This window comes from Aquarana catesbeiana, linkage group LG06, assembly GCF_042186555.1.
Source record: "Aquarana catesbeiana isolate 2022-GZ linkage group LG06, ASM4218655v1, whole genome shotgun sequence".
Taxonomy (NCBI): domain Eukaryota; kingdom Metazoa; phylum Chordata; class Amphibia; order Anura; family Ranidae; genus Aquarana; species Aquarana catesbeiana.
Window position 1 is genome coordinate 331,731,373 of NC_133329.1, and position 16,194 is coordinate 331,747,566.

The 16,194-nt window shown below is 44.5% G+C and overlaps 1 protein-coding gene across 2 annotated transcripts in view; it reads left to right on the top strand.

The window, feature by feature from the left end:
- LNPK (lunapark, ER junction formation factor) overlaps nt 1-16,194 on the top strand; it is a 142,150-nt gene that overhangs the window by 75,285 nt on the left and 50,671 nt on the right. For both annotated transcript variants that reach the window (XM_073633849.1, XM_073633850.1), the window contains exon 7: nt 44-101. In XM_073633849.1, the coding sequence (XP_073489950.1) occupies nt 44-101 (58 nt within the window). The remainder of the gene's footprint in view (nt 1-43; nt 102-16,194) is intronic.

The window sequence follows — 16,194 nt, forward strand, 5'->3', positions numbered from 1 at the left end:
GTTTTGGACAGCAAATCTGACGATGTATTTTTGTTTCTATCAGGAACTTGAGATCCCTTCTGCTGCTGCTTCTCCTAATACTACTCCAAGACTAGGCCAAGGTACTAAATGTAATCATTTGAAAACTATAGTAAACAGTGCATTCTGTGTGGTAAGGGAGACAGATCTTCTTCATTGCTCCATTTGAAGGCTACCATAGCCAGAATTGGTGTCACTTTCCACTGATGAATTTTTCAGAATGTAGTCTAAATCTCTAACTTCAGCTTTATAAGTAATACCTTTATTAAATGTGTGGGAGATTGAGTAAACTGCTACAGGAAAAGCTCATCATTGAAGTCTTAAATGCATTAAAGAAACTAAAAGCTAACTAAATAATGTGGCCTGACATTTTATACCCTTCAGTAAAAGCTAACTCAACTCAGCTGCTCACTTTTAACGGAGATCATTTGGAAGTAAACTTTTGATAGTATATGAAAGGCTATAGGGCACTTTTTTTTTTTTTTTACTTTAAAAGTATGTTTTATGATGACTTTGTATCGTGTCAGTAGTGGTATGATTGTATTTGAGGATTAGAACATATGATTCTTAAAGTACATGAAATGGCTCCAGTGTGACATTCTAAATGAGCCCCAAATCCAGTTATGTGGGTAAAAGCTCCTAGTGTGTGTCTCTCACATGGCCTCCCTTATACTGCAGCTCACAGTGCTGGGGGGATTTTGAGCTACATTGGTATGAATTTTTAGTGACAGTGCAGATCGAGAGAGACACACACACACACACACACTGCAAAGTCTTCTCATCCCATTATATGGCAATCCTGAAACCATGAAGGGTACAACGTTGCTCTGAATTCAGGAGCAGTGCAGAGGAGTTGTCACCCAATCAGAAGAAAAAGGCGGTCTTCACTGGCAGGATTGTTGTGTATTTGCAGTTCTTTGCAGGGGGGAGCAACAGAAAATATTTTTGTTGATTAGAGGCCATAACTCTTAAACTTTGAAGGCTCCATGCACACTGGGCTTAAAGTCTGTTCCCTTGGGAGTAAAAAAAAAACGCTCATATAAAGTATTTTTTGTACTAAGTTTAGACAAGTTTAGGAGATAAAAGCTCCAGTCAGAAAGGCGAACCAGAAGGGGTTTCTTTTTCTGCCTCAACGTTGAGCTCAAAATATGTTTCTATGTCCTAATGTATGGACACACAGGATAACATTGAGCTGTTTCCACAGGCAGAACACAACTCCTGTAGAAGCAAAGTTTTTTTTTTTTTTTTTTTTTTTTTTAAGCCAGTGTGCATGGAGCATAAAGGTTATGTTTAATCTGTTTTCAGTGAGCTCATATTTTAACAATTTGCTTACTGGGTACTTATACCCCCTTCCTGCCCAGGCCTATTTTCAGCTTTCAGAGCTGTTGCACCTTGAATGAGAATTGTGCAGTCATGCAACACTGTACCCAAGCTAAAAAAAGTTATCATTTTTTTTCACACAAATGGAGCTTCTTTTGATATTTAATTACCACTGGGTTTTTTCTTTTTTGCTAAAGAAACAAAAAATAAAAAAAAACAAAAAAAGGTAACAGGTAATTTTTCTCCTGCACTGGTGGGCACAGATTGGGACTGATGTCTCTGTAACAGAAGCTGGTTACCTGCTTTCTTTTCTCCTCACACTGATCGTGAGGAGAAAAAAAGCTGATAACTGGCTTCTGTTTACTTCTGTGACCAACTATCATTGGCTGACAGCTGATCACGTGGTAAAGTGCCGCTGTGATTGGCCTTTTACCCTGCTTTGCGATCATCCAAGTCCGAAGGATTAGACTATCACAAAGAGCACCGCCCATGTGCCGCGGGGGGCGGGCGAGCACAAAGATCATGGGAGGACGTCTATTGATGCCCTTACCGGCGCTGTAGCTGTTTTTTGACTATAGTATTTATGGAAAGCTGTTAGGTTTAGAACTCAGTACCTGAGATTACACTGTGCCTCACAATCTGGCCTTACTGCCGATGGGTCTTGACCAGAATCTAGCTCTTGGCACCCCAAAAGAAAAAGTATGGCCTTATCTATTCTTGTCTAAAGGCCTTTTGACTTCTCATTCTCTTGTGAGGACCTATGTTGAGGGTGTTTCATGTTAGCCCCCCTTTGCAGCACCCTGTGCTTCCCAGGGACCCTAATTTGATTATCGCTGCTCTGCAGAAACCACCATTTGAACAAACCTGGGATATTTCCCTAGAGATTCTAGCCTGCAAAATAGCCTTTTTGGTAGTTATCATGTCTGTCAGATGTGTCTGTGAACTAGCGTCTCTTCCCTGTCATACTTCATAACAACAAGGTTTTATTATGCCCAAGAAAATTCTTTCAAAGGATGTTTTCAGTGTTCCGTCTCAATTAGTATCCATTGCCTGGGGATGTCCCACGATGTATGAAAAACTTGCCCGCTTCCTGTTCTATAAGATAAAAGGCATTTTGATTTACCTGTAAATTCCATATCTTATACAGGACACAGGCCACATGTCCATAAACCTTCCTTGTTAATCTACATTGCTTACTACAAACCTGAGGACTCAGAGTAGGGCATGAATATAGGGGAGGAGCACCAGAAGGTGATGCGTGTTCTCAAAAGCCTGCCAGTGGCCTGAGGGTGCAAGCTTATAACGCATGCTGTATTAATACGTTCCCTGTGTTCTGTACACTAAGGTATGGAATTTACAGGCAAGTCAAAAATTTTTCTCTAAGCATCTTCCAGGACAGCCCAGGAGACCTAGGGCTCCTCCTACCTAGACAGGAAACCTGTTAACCTCCACCAGATAAAAGGGAGGTCCTCCAGGCCCCATGTCAGCATTAGTGTTTCCTCCGGAAGGGGGGTGTGTGTAACATGTTTCCTGGAACTGGTTCCCTTAAGTCTTATGAGCGTGACTCCTGTGGCGATTGGGGTTGGTATTCATACCTTCTCTTTCCGACCGAGTGGCACATCCACCGGGTGAGTAGGTTTGTTCCCGGTCTCTAATCGAACAGCAATGCTGGGAGACTGGTGTACAAACGGGTGAAGCCCAGCAGAGGTTGCGAACCACCACAGGGGCGGGATGGACTCCTCTGCAATACCTGCACATGCAGTGGAAGCAGGCTCCACCACCAGCACATCACAGGTAAGCCTGAAGTGTTTGTACTTTCATGAAAATCCTGTGAGTGTCCCCCCCCCCCCCCCCCCCCCCCCCCTTGTAACCAGTAGGGACTGGGTGAAGGGGGCACATTTTCCTCTCTCCTGCACAAGATGTTACGGAGTGTATGTGAGGTAAATTACATTGGGGTCATTTTTGTTCTCTTTGCAGGCCAAGAGGAAATGTGCAGTTTGCGGAAACAAATTGAGCTCATGGAGCACAGCAATTTGTCGCACCTGTATAGACAGCCTAGTTAAGGATGACCCGGTAGTCTCCTATCATAAAATGCTGACTTCTGTTAACGATGAGCTTACGTCAATGTTCAGCTCATTTAAAACTCTGCTAAAATCCAAGTCCCCTCAGAGGGTCCGTCTCCAGTTAGGACTCCAGCTGGTCCTAGAGCTCCACAGCAGGGATTGGAGAGTGAAGACTCTGAGGCTGAAGCCAGATCTACCCGTGGGTAGACTCGGGGTCAGATACTGGGCCCAAGCATAGAGAATCCATAAGGGGCTCGAGGTATAAGTTATTGGAAGATGTGGATGACTTACTAAAGGCTAGCTATACGACACTTGATATGTAGGAGAAGGTACAATTGTCTAAACATGACCTTTTGTACGAAGGTTTGCATAAGAAAAAGGCTACAGTGTTACATAGTTACATAGTAGGTGAGGTTGAAAAAAGACACAAGTCCATCAAGTCCAACCTATGTGTGTGATTATGTGTCAGTATTACATTACATATCCCTGTATATTGCGGTCATTCAGGTGATTATCTAATAGTTTCTTGAAGCTATCAATGCTCCCCGCTGAGACCACCGCCTGTGGAAGGGAATTCCACATCCTTGCCGCTCTTACAGTAAAGAACCCTCTACGTAGTTTAAGGTTAAACCTCTTTTCCTCTAATTGCAATGAGTGGCCACGAGTCTTATTAAACTCTCTTCTGCGAAAAAGTTTTATCCCTATTGTGGGGTCACCAGTACAGTATTTGTAAATTGAAATCATATCCCCTCTCAAGCGTCTCTTCTCCAGAGAGAATAAGTTCAGTGCTCGCAACCTTTCCTCATAACTAAGATCCTCCAGACCCTTTATTAGCTTTGTTGCCCTTCTTTGTACTCGCTCCATTTCCAGTACGTCCCTCCTGAGGACTGGTGCCCAGAACTGGACAGCATACTCCAGGTGCGGGCAGACCAGAGTCTTGTAGAGCGGGAGAATTATCGTTTTATCTCTGCAGTTGATCCCCCTTTTAATGCATGCCAATATTCTGTTTGCTTTATTAGCAGCAGCTTGGCATTGCATGCCGTTGCTGAGCCTATCATCCACTAGGACCCCCAAGTCCTTTTCCATCCTAGATTCCCCCAGAGGTTCTCCCCCCAGTGTATAGATTGCATTCATATTTTTGACACCCAAATGCATTATTTTACATTTTTCTACATTGAACCTCATTTGCCATGTAGTCGCCCACCCCATTAATTTGTTCAGGTCTTTTTGCAAGATTTCCACATCCTGCGGAGAAGTTATTGCCCTGCTTAGCTTAGTATCGTCTGCAAATACAGAGATGGAACTGTTTATCCCATCCTCCAGGTCATTTATGAACAAATTAAATAGGATTGGTCCCAGCACAGAACCCTGGGGGACCCCACTACCCACCCCTGACCATTCTGAGTACTCCCCATTTATCACCACCCTCTGAACACGCCCTTGTAGCCAGTTTTCAATCCATGTACTCACCCTATGGTCCATGCCAACGCACCTTATTTTGTACAGTAAACGTTTATGGGGAACTGTGTCAAATGCTTTTGCAAAATCCAGATACACCACGTCTACGGGCCTTCCTTTATCTAGATGGCAACTCACCTCCTCATAGAAGGTTAATAGATTGGTTTGGCAAGAACGATTCTTCATGAATCCATGCTGATTACTGCTAATGATATCATTCTTATTACTAAAATCTTGTATATAGTCCCTTATCATCCCCTCCAAGAGTTTACATACTATTGATGTTAGGCTAACTGGTCTGTAATTCCCAGGGATGTTTTTTGGGCCCTTTTTAAATATTGGTGCTACATTGGCTTTTCTCCAATCAGCTGGCACCATTCCAGTCAATAGACTGTCTGTAAAAATTAGGAACAACGGTCTGGCAATCACCTGACTGAGTTCCCTAAGTACCCTCGGATGCAAGCCATCTGGTCCCGGTGATTTATTAATGTTAAGTTTCTCAAGTCTAATTTTAATTCCGTCCTCTGTTAACCATGTAGGTGCTTCCTGTGTTGTGTCATGAGGATAAACACTGCAGTTTTGGTTACTGAAGCCCCCCGATTCACTCGTGAATACTGAGGAGAAGAATAAATTCAATACCTCTGCCATCTCCCCATCCTTTGTAACCAGATGTCCTTCCTCATTCTTTATGGGGCCAATATGGTCTGTCCTCCCTTTTTTACTGTTTACATACTTAAAGAATTTCTTGGGATTTTTTTTGCTCTCCTCCGCTATGTGTCTTTCATGTTCTATCTTAGCCATCCTAATTGCACCCTTACATTTCTTATTGCATTCTTTATAAATTCTGAATGCTGTGGATGATCCCTCAACCTTGTATTTTTTGAAGGCCTTCTCCTTTGCTTTTATATGCATTTTTACATTGGAGTTAAGCCATCCAGGATGTTTGTTCGCTCTTTTAAATTTATTACCCAATGGGATACATTGGCTAATGCCCTTATTTAATATGCTCTTAAAGCAAACCCATCTCTCCTCTGTATTCTTTGTTCCTAATATTTTATCCCAATTTATGCCTTTTAGCAAGGTTTGTAGTTTAGGGAAGTTGGCTCTTTTGAAATTCAGTGTCTTTGTGTTCCCTTCATGTCTCCTATTTGTGTGATTTATACTGAAACTAATTGACCTGTGATCGCTGTTACCTAAATTGCCCCGTATTTCCACATCTGTTATCAGGTCTGTATTGTTGGTAATCAGTAGATCTAGTAATGTTTTATTTCTAGTTGGTGCGTCTACCATCTGACCCATAAAATTGTCCTGCAAGACATTAAGGAACTGGCGAGCCTTAAATGAATGCGCGGTTCCCTCCGCCCAGTCTATGTCTGGATAATTAAAATCCCCCATTATGATAACACTTCCCATCCTTGCTGCTAATCCAATTTGTGATAGGAGATCCGTCTCCACTTCCTCCCTCAGGTTAGGGGGCCTATAGCATACTCCCAGTATTATTTTCCCCTTAGCTTCATCCCTTTGGAGCTCTACCCATAAAGATTCCACCTCCTCCCTAGCCCCCTCAGTGATGTCATCTCTCACATTCACTTGTACATTATTCTTGATATATAGGCATACCCCTCCCCCTTTTTTACCCTCTCTATCCTTGCGGTATAGGGTATACCCTTGAATGTTTGCCAGCCAATCATGAGAGCTGTTGAACCAGGTCTCTGAAATTCCCACAAAATCCAAATCCTCCTTGTACAACAGTATCTCTAGTTCACCCATCTTGTCCGCCAGGCTCCTGGCATTGGTGAACATGCCACATAGTTTAGACCGGTCGCATATTGTCCTCGTATTGGGTGTTTCAAGATTGCAACTTGGACTTGCTACTATACTCACCTTGTGTTTTTGTGCTTTGGTTAACCTACCACTAATGCCTCCAATACTACCCTCTGGAATATCTTCCGCGCTGGCTATCACTGTCTCTGGACCCTCCCCCCCCATCGCCTAGTTTAAAAACCCCTCTAACTTTTTGGCCATCTTCATTCCCAGCAGATCTGCACCCTCCTCATTTAGGTGCAGTCCGTCCCTTCTATAGTACCGGTTACCGACTGAGAAGTCGGCCCAGTCCTCCAGGAACCCAAACCCCTCCTTACTACACCAGCTCTTCAGCCACTTGTTTACTTCCCTAATCTCCCTCTGCCTCTCTGGTGTGGCTCGATGTACCGGTAGTATTCCTGAGAACACTACCTTGGAGGTCCTTTTCCTCAATTTAGCTCCTAAGTCCCTAAAATCGTTCTTTAGGACACTCCATCTGCCTCTGACTTTGTCATTGGTGCCAACGTGCACCATGACAGCCGGGTCTTCCCCAGCCCCTGCCAGTAATCTATCCACAAGATCCGTGATGTGCCGAACCCGAGCGCCCGGTAGACAACATACTGTTCGGCGCTTCAGGTCTTGGTTACAGATTGCCCTCTCTGTCCTTCTAAGAATTGAGTCCCCTACCACCAGAATCTGTCTTTCCTTTCCCTTTGCTGCCCCCCCACTCTCACTGGAGGAGTTCTTCCCCTGGCAGCTAGGAGAGTCCCTCAACTCCAGCAGTGCTGGTCCCTGACTGGTTACACCAATGTCACTCAATGGAGCGTACTTATTGGGATGCTCCAGTCCTGGATCGGCCTCCCTGGCACTTCCCCCTCTACCCCTCCTGACTGTCACCCATCTACTCTTTGCTAGTGCCTGCACCTCTTTGTCTCCACCCGCCTCTGTGCTGGCCCCTGCCGGCACCTGCCGTGTACGTTCCTGGCTCACCTTTAGTATGGAGGGACTTCTCAGTGCTGACAGTTGCTTCCCCAGACTCAGAACCTGGGCTTCCAGGGAAACAATGTGCTTACATTTTGCACAGCAGTATTCGCCCTCGATCGGATGATCAAGGAACGCATACATGCGGCAAGATGTACAAAGAGTCGCCTCTCCACACCCGCCGGGCATCGTACCTATTAAATTTAGTGAGGATTTGGGGATTTTACCCTGTCCAAATTAACTAACAACTAGCTTCCTGGCACTAATACTCAAGACAATACACAGGTACACAATACACAAGTACTAACGATCCACACACACTACTCAGACAACACTCAGATACTCACACTACACAGGTACTATGACCCCTGTTATAACCTCCTGTTTTAAACTCTTGTTTATAACTCCCACTTAAAAAAGCTCCACTTACACCAAGCTCCACAGCTTCAAACTGAGCACGCTCAACTGAGTCCTACAACAAGTTAAATAGTCACCTGGGAGCAATTAACCACACCCTTAATTGATAGACTGATGAAACAAAAAAAAAAAAAAAAAAAAAAAAGAAAAGCTATTTAAAAAGTGACAGCAAAAGGCAAGATAAAAACTAAAAGGAAAAGTCCCCAAAATGCAACCCAGCAAACACCAACAGACAGCAGCAATACACACACCAACAGACAGCAGCAATACACACACCAACAGACAGCAGCAATACACACACCAACAGACAGCAGCAATACACACACCAACAGACAGCAGCAATACACACACCAACAGACAGCAGCAATACACACACCAACAGACAGCAGCAATACACACACCAACAGACAGCAGCAATACACACACCAACAGACAGCAGCAATACACACACCAACAGACAGCAGCAATACACACACCAACAGACAGCAGCAATACACACACCAACAGACAGCAGCAATACACACACCAACAGACAGCAGCAATACACACACCAACAGACAGCAGCAATACACACACCAACAGACAGCAGCAATACACACACCAACAGACAGCAGCAATACACACACCTGCAGACAGCAGCAATACACACACCTGCAGACAGCAGCAATACACACACCTGCAGACAGCAGCAATACACACACCTGCAGACAGCAGCAATACACACACCTGCAGACAGCAGCAATACACACACCTGCAGACAGCAGCAATACACACACCTGCAGACAGCAGCAATACACACACCTGCAGACAGCAGCAATACACACACCTGCAGACAGCAGCAATACACACACCTGCAGACAGCAGCAATACACACACCTGCAGACAGCAGCAATACACACACCTGCAGACAGCAGCAATACACACACCAGCAGACAGCAGCAATACACACACCAGCAGACAGCAGCAATACACACACCAGCAGACAGCAGCAATACACACACCAGCAGACAGCAGCAATACACACACCAGCAGACAGCAGCAATACACACACCAGCAGACAGCAGCAATACACACACCAGCAGACAGCAGCAATACACACACCAGCAGACAGCAAGACTTGTATACTCTAACTCTTGTTTATAACTCCCACTTAAAAAAGCTCCACTTACACCAAGCTCCACAGCTTCAAACTGAGCACGCTCAACTGAGTCCTACAACAAGTTAAATAGTCACCTGGGAGCAATTAACCACACCCTTAATTGATAGACTGATGAAACAAAAAAAAAAAAAAAAAAAAAAAAGCTATTTAAAAAGTGACAGCAAAAGGCAAGATAAAAACTAAAAGGAAAAGTCCCCAAAATGCAACCCAGCATTCCCCGTGTATAGTTTCCTTCTTGATACTATCAAGCTGGAGTGGGAAAATCAAGAGAGAAAACCATTCTTTTCCGGTAACCTAAAAAGGTTTCCATTTGAAGAGGACGCAGAGCAGTGGTGGAACAAAAATCCTAGGTTAGATGCACCTCTTTCAAAATTAAAAAAAAAACTCAGACCCAGCGTTTGACGATATGGGCACACTTAGGGATCCGATGGATAAGAGGAGATATCCTTCTACACAGTGCCTAGGACTCAGCCATTGGGAATCTTAAACCAGCCCAAAGTAGGCAGCAGGGTCAAAGAGAAAAGGACAATAGGCCCAAAAAGCATTGGATGGGGCACAAAGGCAGAGGTAAAGGTAGGGGAGTCTTTTTTAACCCTCTTCAACAACCCGCCAAGCCGCAGTGACTCTTGTCTGCCAGTAAGAGGAAGATTGAGGGCTTTTCTCCCACAGTGGGCAGCAGTCACCTCGTCCATTTATCCTGGACCTAGTGACCAATGGGTACAGGCTGAAATTTTCTTGCCAGCCACCAGACCGATTATTGGTCACCTTCCCTCCCCAAGATCGGGTAAAAGCGATGGCCCTGGGTCTCCAAATTGGAGACTTGATAGATCAAAAGGTCCTGGTCCTGGTTCCCCCGGTTGGAGCAGGGCAAGGGATTTTATTCACATATATTTGTCATCAAAAAGCCATCGATCGGGAAATAGTCTTATCCTGAACCTCCGATTTCTAAACCGTTCGATCAGGTACAAGCACTTTCGTATGGAGATAATGTTCTCAATCAAAAACCTGCTTTACCCAAACTGCTTCATGGCCACGTTGGATTTGAGGGATGCCTATCTGCACACCCCTATTCATCCAGCTTGCCAAAGATTCTTGAGACTAGCTGTCAAGATGGGGATAGAGATCTGGCACCTTCAATTTCAAACCCTCCCCTTCAAAAATGATTCAGACAATGTCAGTCATACAGACCAATCAGTCGGTCTCTCTGAGAGAAATCTCAAGAGCAGTAGGTCTGATGGCCTTTTGCTTTCCCGCAGTGCCATGGGCAAGATTTCATCAACGCCCACTACAACGGTTTCTACTAAGGAACTGGGACGGGGTGCAAGTTCCCTGGAATCAAGGGTTTGTTTTACCCTCCATGGTAAAAGAAGCTTGTGGAGGTCGCTACTTCGCCTAACAAGAGGTCTACCATGGTCCATTCCAATATCCCAGAGGATCACAATGAATGGAGTTCCTGGGGATGGGGAGCCCCTCTCAGCAACACAATGGCGCAGGGAAAATGGTCCTCAATAAAAGCAAGAGCTTCATCGAATCAGAGAGCTTCTGGCGGTTCAAAGAGCCTTGCAGGCATTTCAGATGGAAATCGGGGGTCACAATCTCCAGATTCTATCCGACAATATTGCTACTATTGCATATCTCAACAAACAAGGAGGCATGAGGAGTCGGATACTTCAATCTATCACCCTGGAGATCTTATCTTATGGGCAGAAGGGAATCTGGCCTTGATCACAGCAGTGCACCTGAAAGGGACGCAAAACTGTCTGGCAGATTATCTCGCCGCTACTGGCTATGTTGGGACAATTGGTCCCTTCATCTGGAAAAATTTGCGGTTTGTTCCTGACAGATGGGGATGTCCCGAAGCGGACCTTTTTGCAAATCTGAGCAATTGCAAGACAGAGAAGTTCTTTTCCCTGAATCCAGCAGATCAATCGTTGGGGATCGATGCTCTAGTGAATACGTGGCCGTTCAGCCTCCGTTAAGCCTTCCCCGCCGATCAGGCTAATTCTGGAAGTGCTCCAGATGTTTTTTCTAGAAGAAACAGATCTCATCCTAATAGCCCCTTTTTGGCCCAAGAGGCCATGGTTCTCCCTGTTGCAGACGCTGGTCTCAGAGCCTCCCGAAAAGACAAGACCTATTGTCTAAGGGTCTAGTGTCTTGGCTTTCTTGAACTTGACAGCTTGGTATCTGAAGAAAAGATACTAAGGGTTCTCTGACAAGGTGGTCAAGACCCTTGTAAATTGCAGAAAGCCAGTTACTAGAGCTATTTATTCCAAAGTCTGGAAAAAAAATGTAACTTCAATTTAATTTCACTTTTGTAATTTTTTCAAGAGGGTGTCGACAAAGGTCTTTCAGTTAGTACTTTAAAAGTACAGGCGGCAGCTATCAGTGTTTTTCTCCAATGTTCTCCCTTGGAAAATCCCACTATAGCTAGATTCTTTAAATCAATATCTAGGTCCAGGCCGGTAGTGGTTAGAAGTTGTCCAACCTGGGGACCTGTCCCTGGTGCTTCATAGTCTGGTAGAATTCCCTTTTGAGCCCCTGGAGGATATTTACAACTCTTAAGTCCTGTTCTGCCTTGTGCTAAACCTCTCCTCTTCCCCAATTATGCAACACCGAAATGCTAGAAACTCTAGACAACAACATGAAAATAAAATTGTATAGCTTTGCTGATCATCGCTTATGAATGCTGCATAAATGTAAAGCACATGGATTTGTAGATAGCTGATTTGGCAGGAAGAACGGTCACAATGACCTAAAGATAACTAGGGATTCTTGGCTGCATGAGTCAAAATTACAAAAGGGATAGTGTGACGTGTTTAACTTTTGGTAGACCCAATTCTAACCACAAAGCAGCAATGGTCAAAAGGTAAATTCTGTACAAAGAAAACTTAAACGCTTATACAATAAGATGCATTTTTCAACCAGGATGAACAGTAGTACTTAATTTTTTTTTTTTTTTTTAACTCTTCTGTAATTTCCTTCCTTGTACTGTTTGTGATTTTAATTGGCTAAATTACTGTGGTTAATCGTGACAAAAATGTTGAAATGTTGTATCAAGAGCTAGTGACTAACTTGTGCTTATGAAATTGTGCCTCTTATTGCAGCATAACATACACCTTATAGAGTGAGGGGCTCTGACTTGTTCTCAAAGACTTATTTAATCACACTTATATTTTTCTAGATGTGCAACATGTATTTGAGGAAAATTTTAAATTACTTTTTTATTTATTTATTTTTTTTGCTTATGGGTAGGTATACCCCTACTCTTGAGGACCTGTTATGACTACACAGATCAGCCATAACTTTTATCACTCACTTAATTTTGAATAGATCCCCCTTTTGTCGCCAATATAGCCCTGACCTTTCAGGACATGAGTGCCACTAGACCTTTTTGAAGGTATCTGACACCAGTCAAGTAGCAGATCCTTTAAATTCTGTGATTTGTGAGGTGGGGCCTCCAAGAATCTGACTTTTCTTCCAGCACAGCCCACAGACCCCTCAAACTCATTGTGTCCCTCAAACCATTCTTGAATAATTTTTGTAGTGTGGCAGGACACATTACCCTTGCTGATAGGCCACTGTCATCAGGGAATAAGGTTTCAATGAAGCAGTGTACTTGGTCAGCAGCAATGTTTAGGTAGGTGCTACGTATCAAGTTAACATCCACATGAATGGCAGGACCCACCATTTCCCAGCAGAACATTGTCCAAAGCAACCAACTGCCTCGCCTTATTCCCATACACTGCATCCTGGTGCCATCTCTTCCCCAAGTAAGAGACACTCACCCGGGCAGCTACATGATGTAAAAGAGAACGTGATTCATCAGACCAGGCCACCTTCTTTGATTGCTCTGTGGTCCGTTTCTGAATGCGCACATGCTCATTGTAGTCGCTTTTGGTTTTGGACATGGGTCAGCATGGGCACCTTCACTGGTTTGCAGCTACGGAGCCCCATGCACAACAAACTGCAATACCCTTTTTTTCTGCTTTCTACGCATCAGCTTCAGGGACCGCTTATTTACATGCCGCCTAATATATCCCACCAACTTTCAGATGCCATTTATAATGAGATGGTCAAAGTTATGGCTGATTGGTGTGTGCAATAAAAATAGGATTTTACCTGTAAAATCCTTTTCTTTTGAGGTACATCACAGGACACAGAGCCTCAGTAATTACTGATGGGTTATAGGGTATCACTAGGTGATTGGACACTGGTCACAACCTAGACAGGAAGTTCAACCCCCTATATAACCCCTCCCCTTCCTGGGGATGCCTCAGTTTTGTAGCAAAGCAATATAAGTGTATTAGAAGAGGGGCGAGACCTCTGTGTCCCATGATGTACCTCAAAAGAAAAGGATTTTACAGGTAAGCTGTTATAAAAAATCCTATTTTCTTTCTCGTACATCACGGGACACAGAGCCTCAGTAATTACTGATGGGATGTCCCAGAGCAATGCTATTTGAGGGGAGAGGACCACACAAAGTAGGGTGTAATCAGACCTGAGGACCTCGTACTGCTGCCTGCAGCACACTACGCCCAAAGGCGATATCCTCATGTCTTCCCACATCCACCTGATAAAATCTGGTGAATGTATGGACTGAAGACCAGGTTGCGGTCTTGCAGATTTGAGCCATAGAGGCCTGGTGATGCACCGCCCAAGAAGCACTAATAGTCCTTGTAGAGAGTGCCTTGATTTGAAAAGGTGGAATTTTCTGTTTCAAACCGTAAGCTTAAGTAATCATTTGTGAATCCATTTTGAAATGGTAGACTTTGATGCTGCCTGTCCTCTATTGGGACCTTCTGGCAGTACGAACAAAACATCCGTTTTGCGAATTTGAGCAGTTGCTTCCAGATAGGCCTTGACTGCTCTTACTACATCCAAAGAATGTAGTGACCTTTCTTCTGTAGAACAGGGATCTGGAAAAAGAAGGTAGAACAATATCTTGGTTTAGATGAAAATCTGAAACCACTTTCGGTAGAAAGCTAGGATGAGGGCACAATACCACTCTCTCCTTGTGTATGATTAAATAAGGCTCTTTACAAGAGCTGCTCTGATACTCTTCTAGTAGAAGAAAAATTAACTTTCTTGTCAACAAGACCAAGGGAATTTGACGTATTGGTTCAAAAGGCTGTTTCTGTAAAACTGACAGACCCAAATTCAAGTCCCAGGGGTTTAGGGGCGCCCTAAGCGGAGGATTAAGACGCGTTACCCCCTGTATAAAGCTTCGGACTAAAGAATGCGAAGCAAGCGGCCGTTGGAATAATACTGACAAGGCCGAGACCTGGCCCTTGATGGAACTCAAGGCCAGCTTCATTTCTAATCCCATTTGTAGAAAGTCAAGAATTCTACTTATGACATATTTTCTGGGATGCCAAGCCCTGGATACACACTAGGAGATCTAAGCTTTCCAGACCCTTATGATAAATCATTCTGGAAGCTGGCTTTCTTGCATTGATTAAGATACAAATCACAGGAAATGAAAGCCCACGATTCTTCAGAACGTGGGTTTCAATAGCCAGACCTTCAAATTTAGCGTTTGTAAGGCAGGATGGAACACTGGACCTGGGGATAGCAGGTCTGGACGTGACGGTAGGGTCCACGGGGGACCCGGGGGACCTACTGCCATCTTCAGCATACCAAGCTCTTCTGGACCACCAGAAGTACCGACTTCCTTTCCTGCCTGATCCTGCGAAGAAGTCGTGGCAGTAGCAGAATAGGAGGAAATGTATAAATCTGGGAGAATTGATGCCATGGAGTCACCAATGCATCTGTCCAGCATGCAAGAGGATCCCTTGCTCTTGACACAGTTATCAATCTTGTAGTTGAACCTGGATGCAAAGAGGTCTACATCCGGAACCCCCATCTTTGGCATATGGCCAAGAAGACGTCGGGGTGAAGAGACCATTCCCCTGGGAATAACTGCCGGAGACTTCAAGTAGTCTGCTTGCCAGTCCTCTACTTCCTGAATGAAGATTGCCAATATGCACGGCACATGCTTCTGCCCAGATTAAGATCTGGTTTACTTCTCCTTGGGCTGCACGACACCTGGTGCCTCCCTGGTGAGTGATATAAGCCACTGCTGTGGCATTCGGACTGGATCCTGACAGGGCAACCCTGTAACCTGAGTGTCCAGGCCTTTAGGACTAGATACACCGCACGGATCTCTAGAATGTTGATGGGTAAGGTCCTTTCTGTCTTGGACCATCTCCCCTGGACAGTCGGCTGTTCCAGGACTGTTCCCCAACCCGAAAGACTGGCATTTGTTGTTACCACTGTCCAGGCAACTGGAAAAAAGGGCTTTCCCTTTTGCAGATTTTCGGGTATCAACCACCAACTGAGGCTCTGGCGCACTGTAGGAGACAGACTCATCAGGAAATCCAATGCCTGAACTTCCTTGTTCCAGGCAGACAGGATACTGTTTTGCAGCAGTCTTGAATGAAACTGAACATAGGGAACTGCTTCGAATGAAGCCACCATCTTCCCCAGTAGCCTCATACAAAGGCGAATAGGAGGATCTTTCTTTGCCCTGACTACCTGAATCAGTTCCTTTTATGGTACTGATCTTTGCCTGGGGTAAAATACCCTCTTCTGGGCTGTATCTATGACCAGACCAAAATACTCTAGTCTTCTCACTGGTTTCAAAGAAGACTTCTCTGAGTTAAGGATCCAACCTAGGTATTGCAGGTAGTTGACTGTGGTGACCAAGCTTTGGTCCAAGCGGGCTACCAAGCGTTCTATCAAGAGTCGGTCATCTAGGTATGCTATTACCGTTATATCTAGGCCCTTAATCTGGCCAGCGGAGGGGCCAAGATTTTTGTAAACACCCGAGGTGCAGTAGCTAGCCCGAAAGGCAGAGCTATAAACTGAAAGTGGCGTTTTTCTACTTTGAAACACAGGTACTTTTGATGAGCAGGGAAAATAGGTACATGCAGGTATGCGTCCTTGATGTCTATTGATGCCAGAAATTCTCCTTCT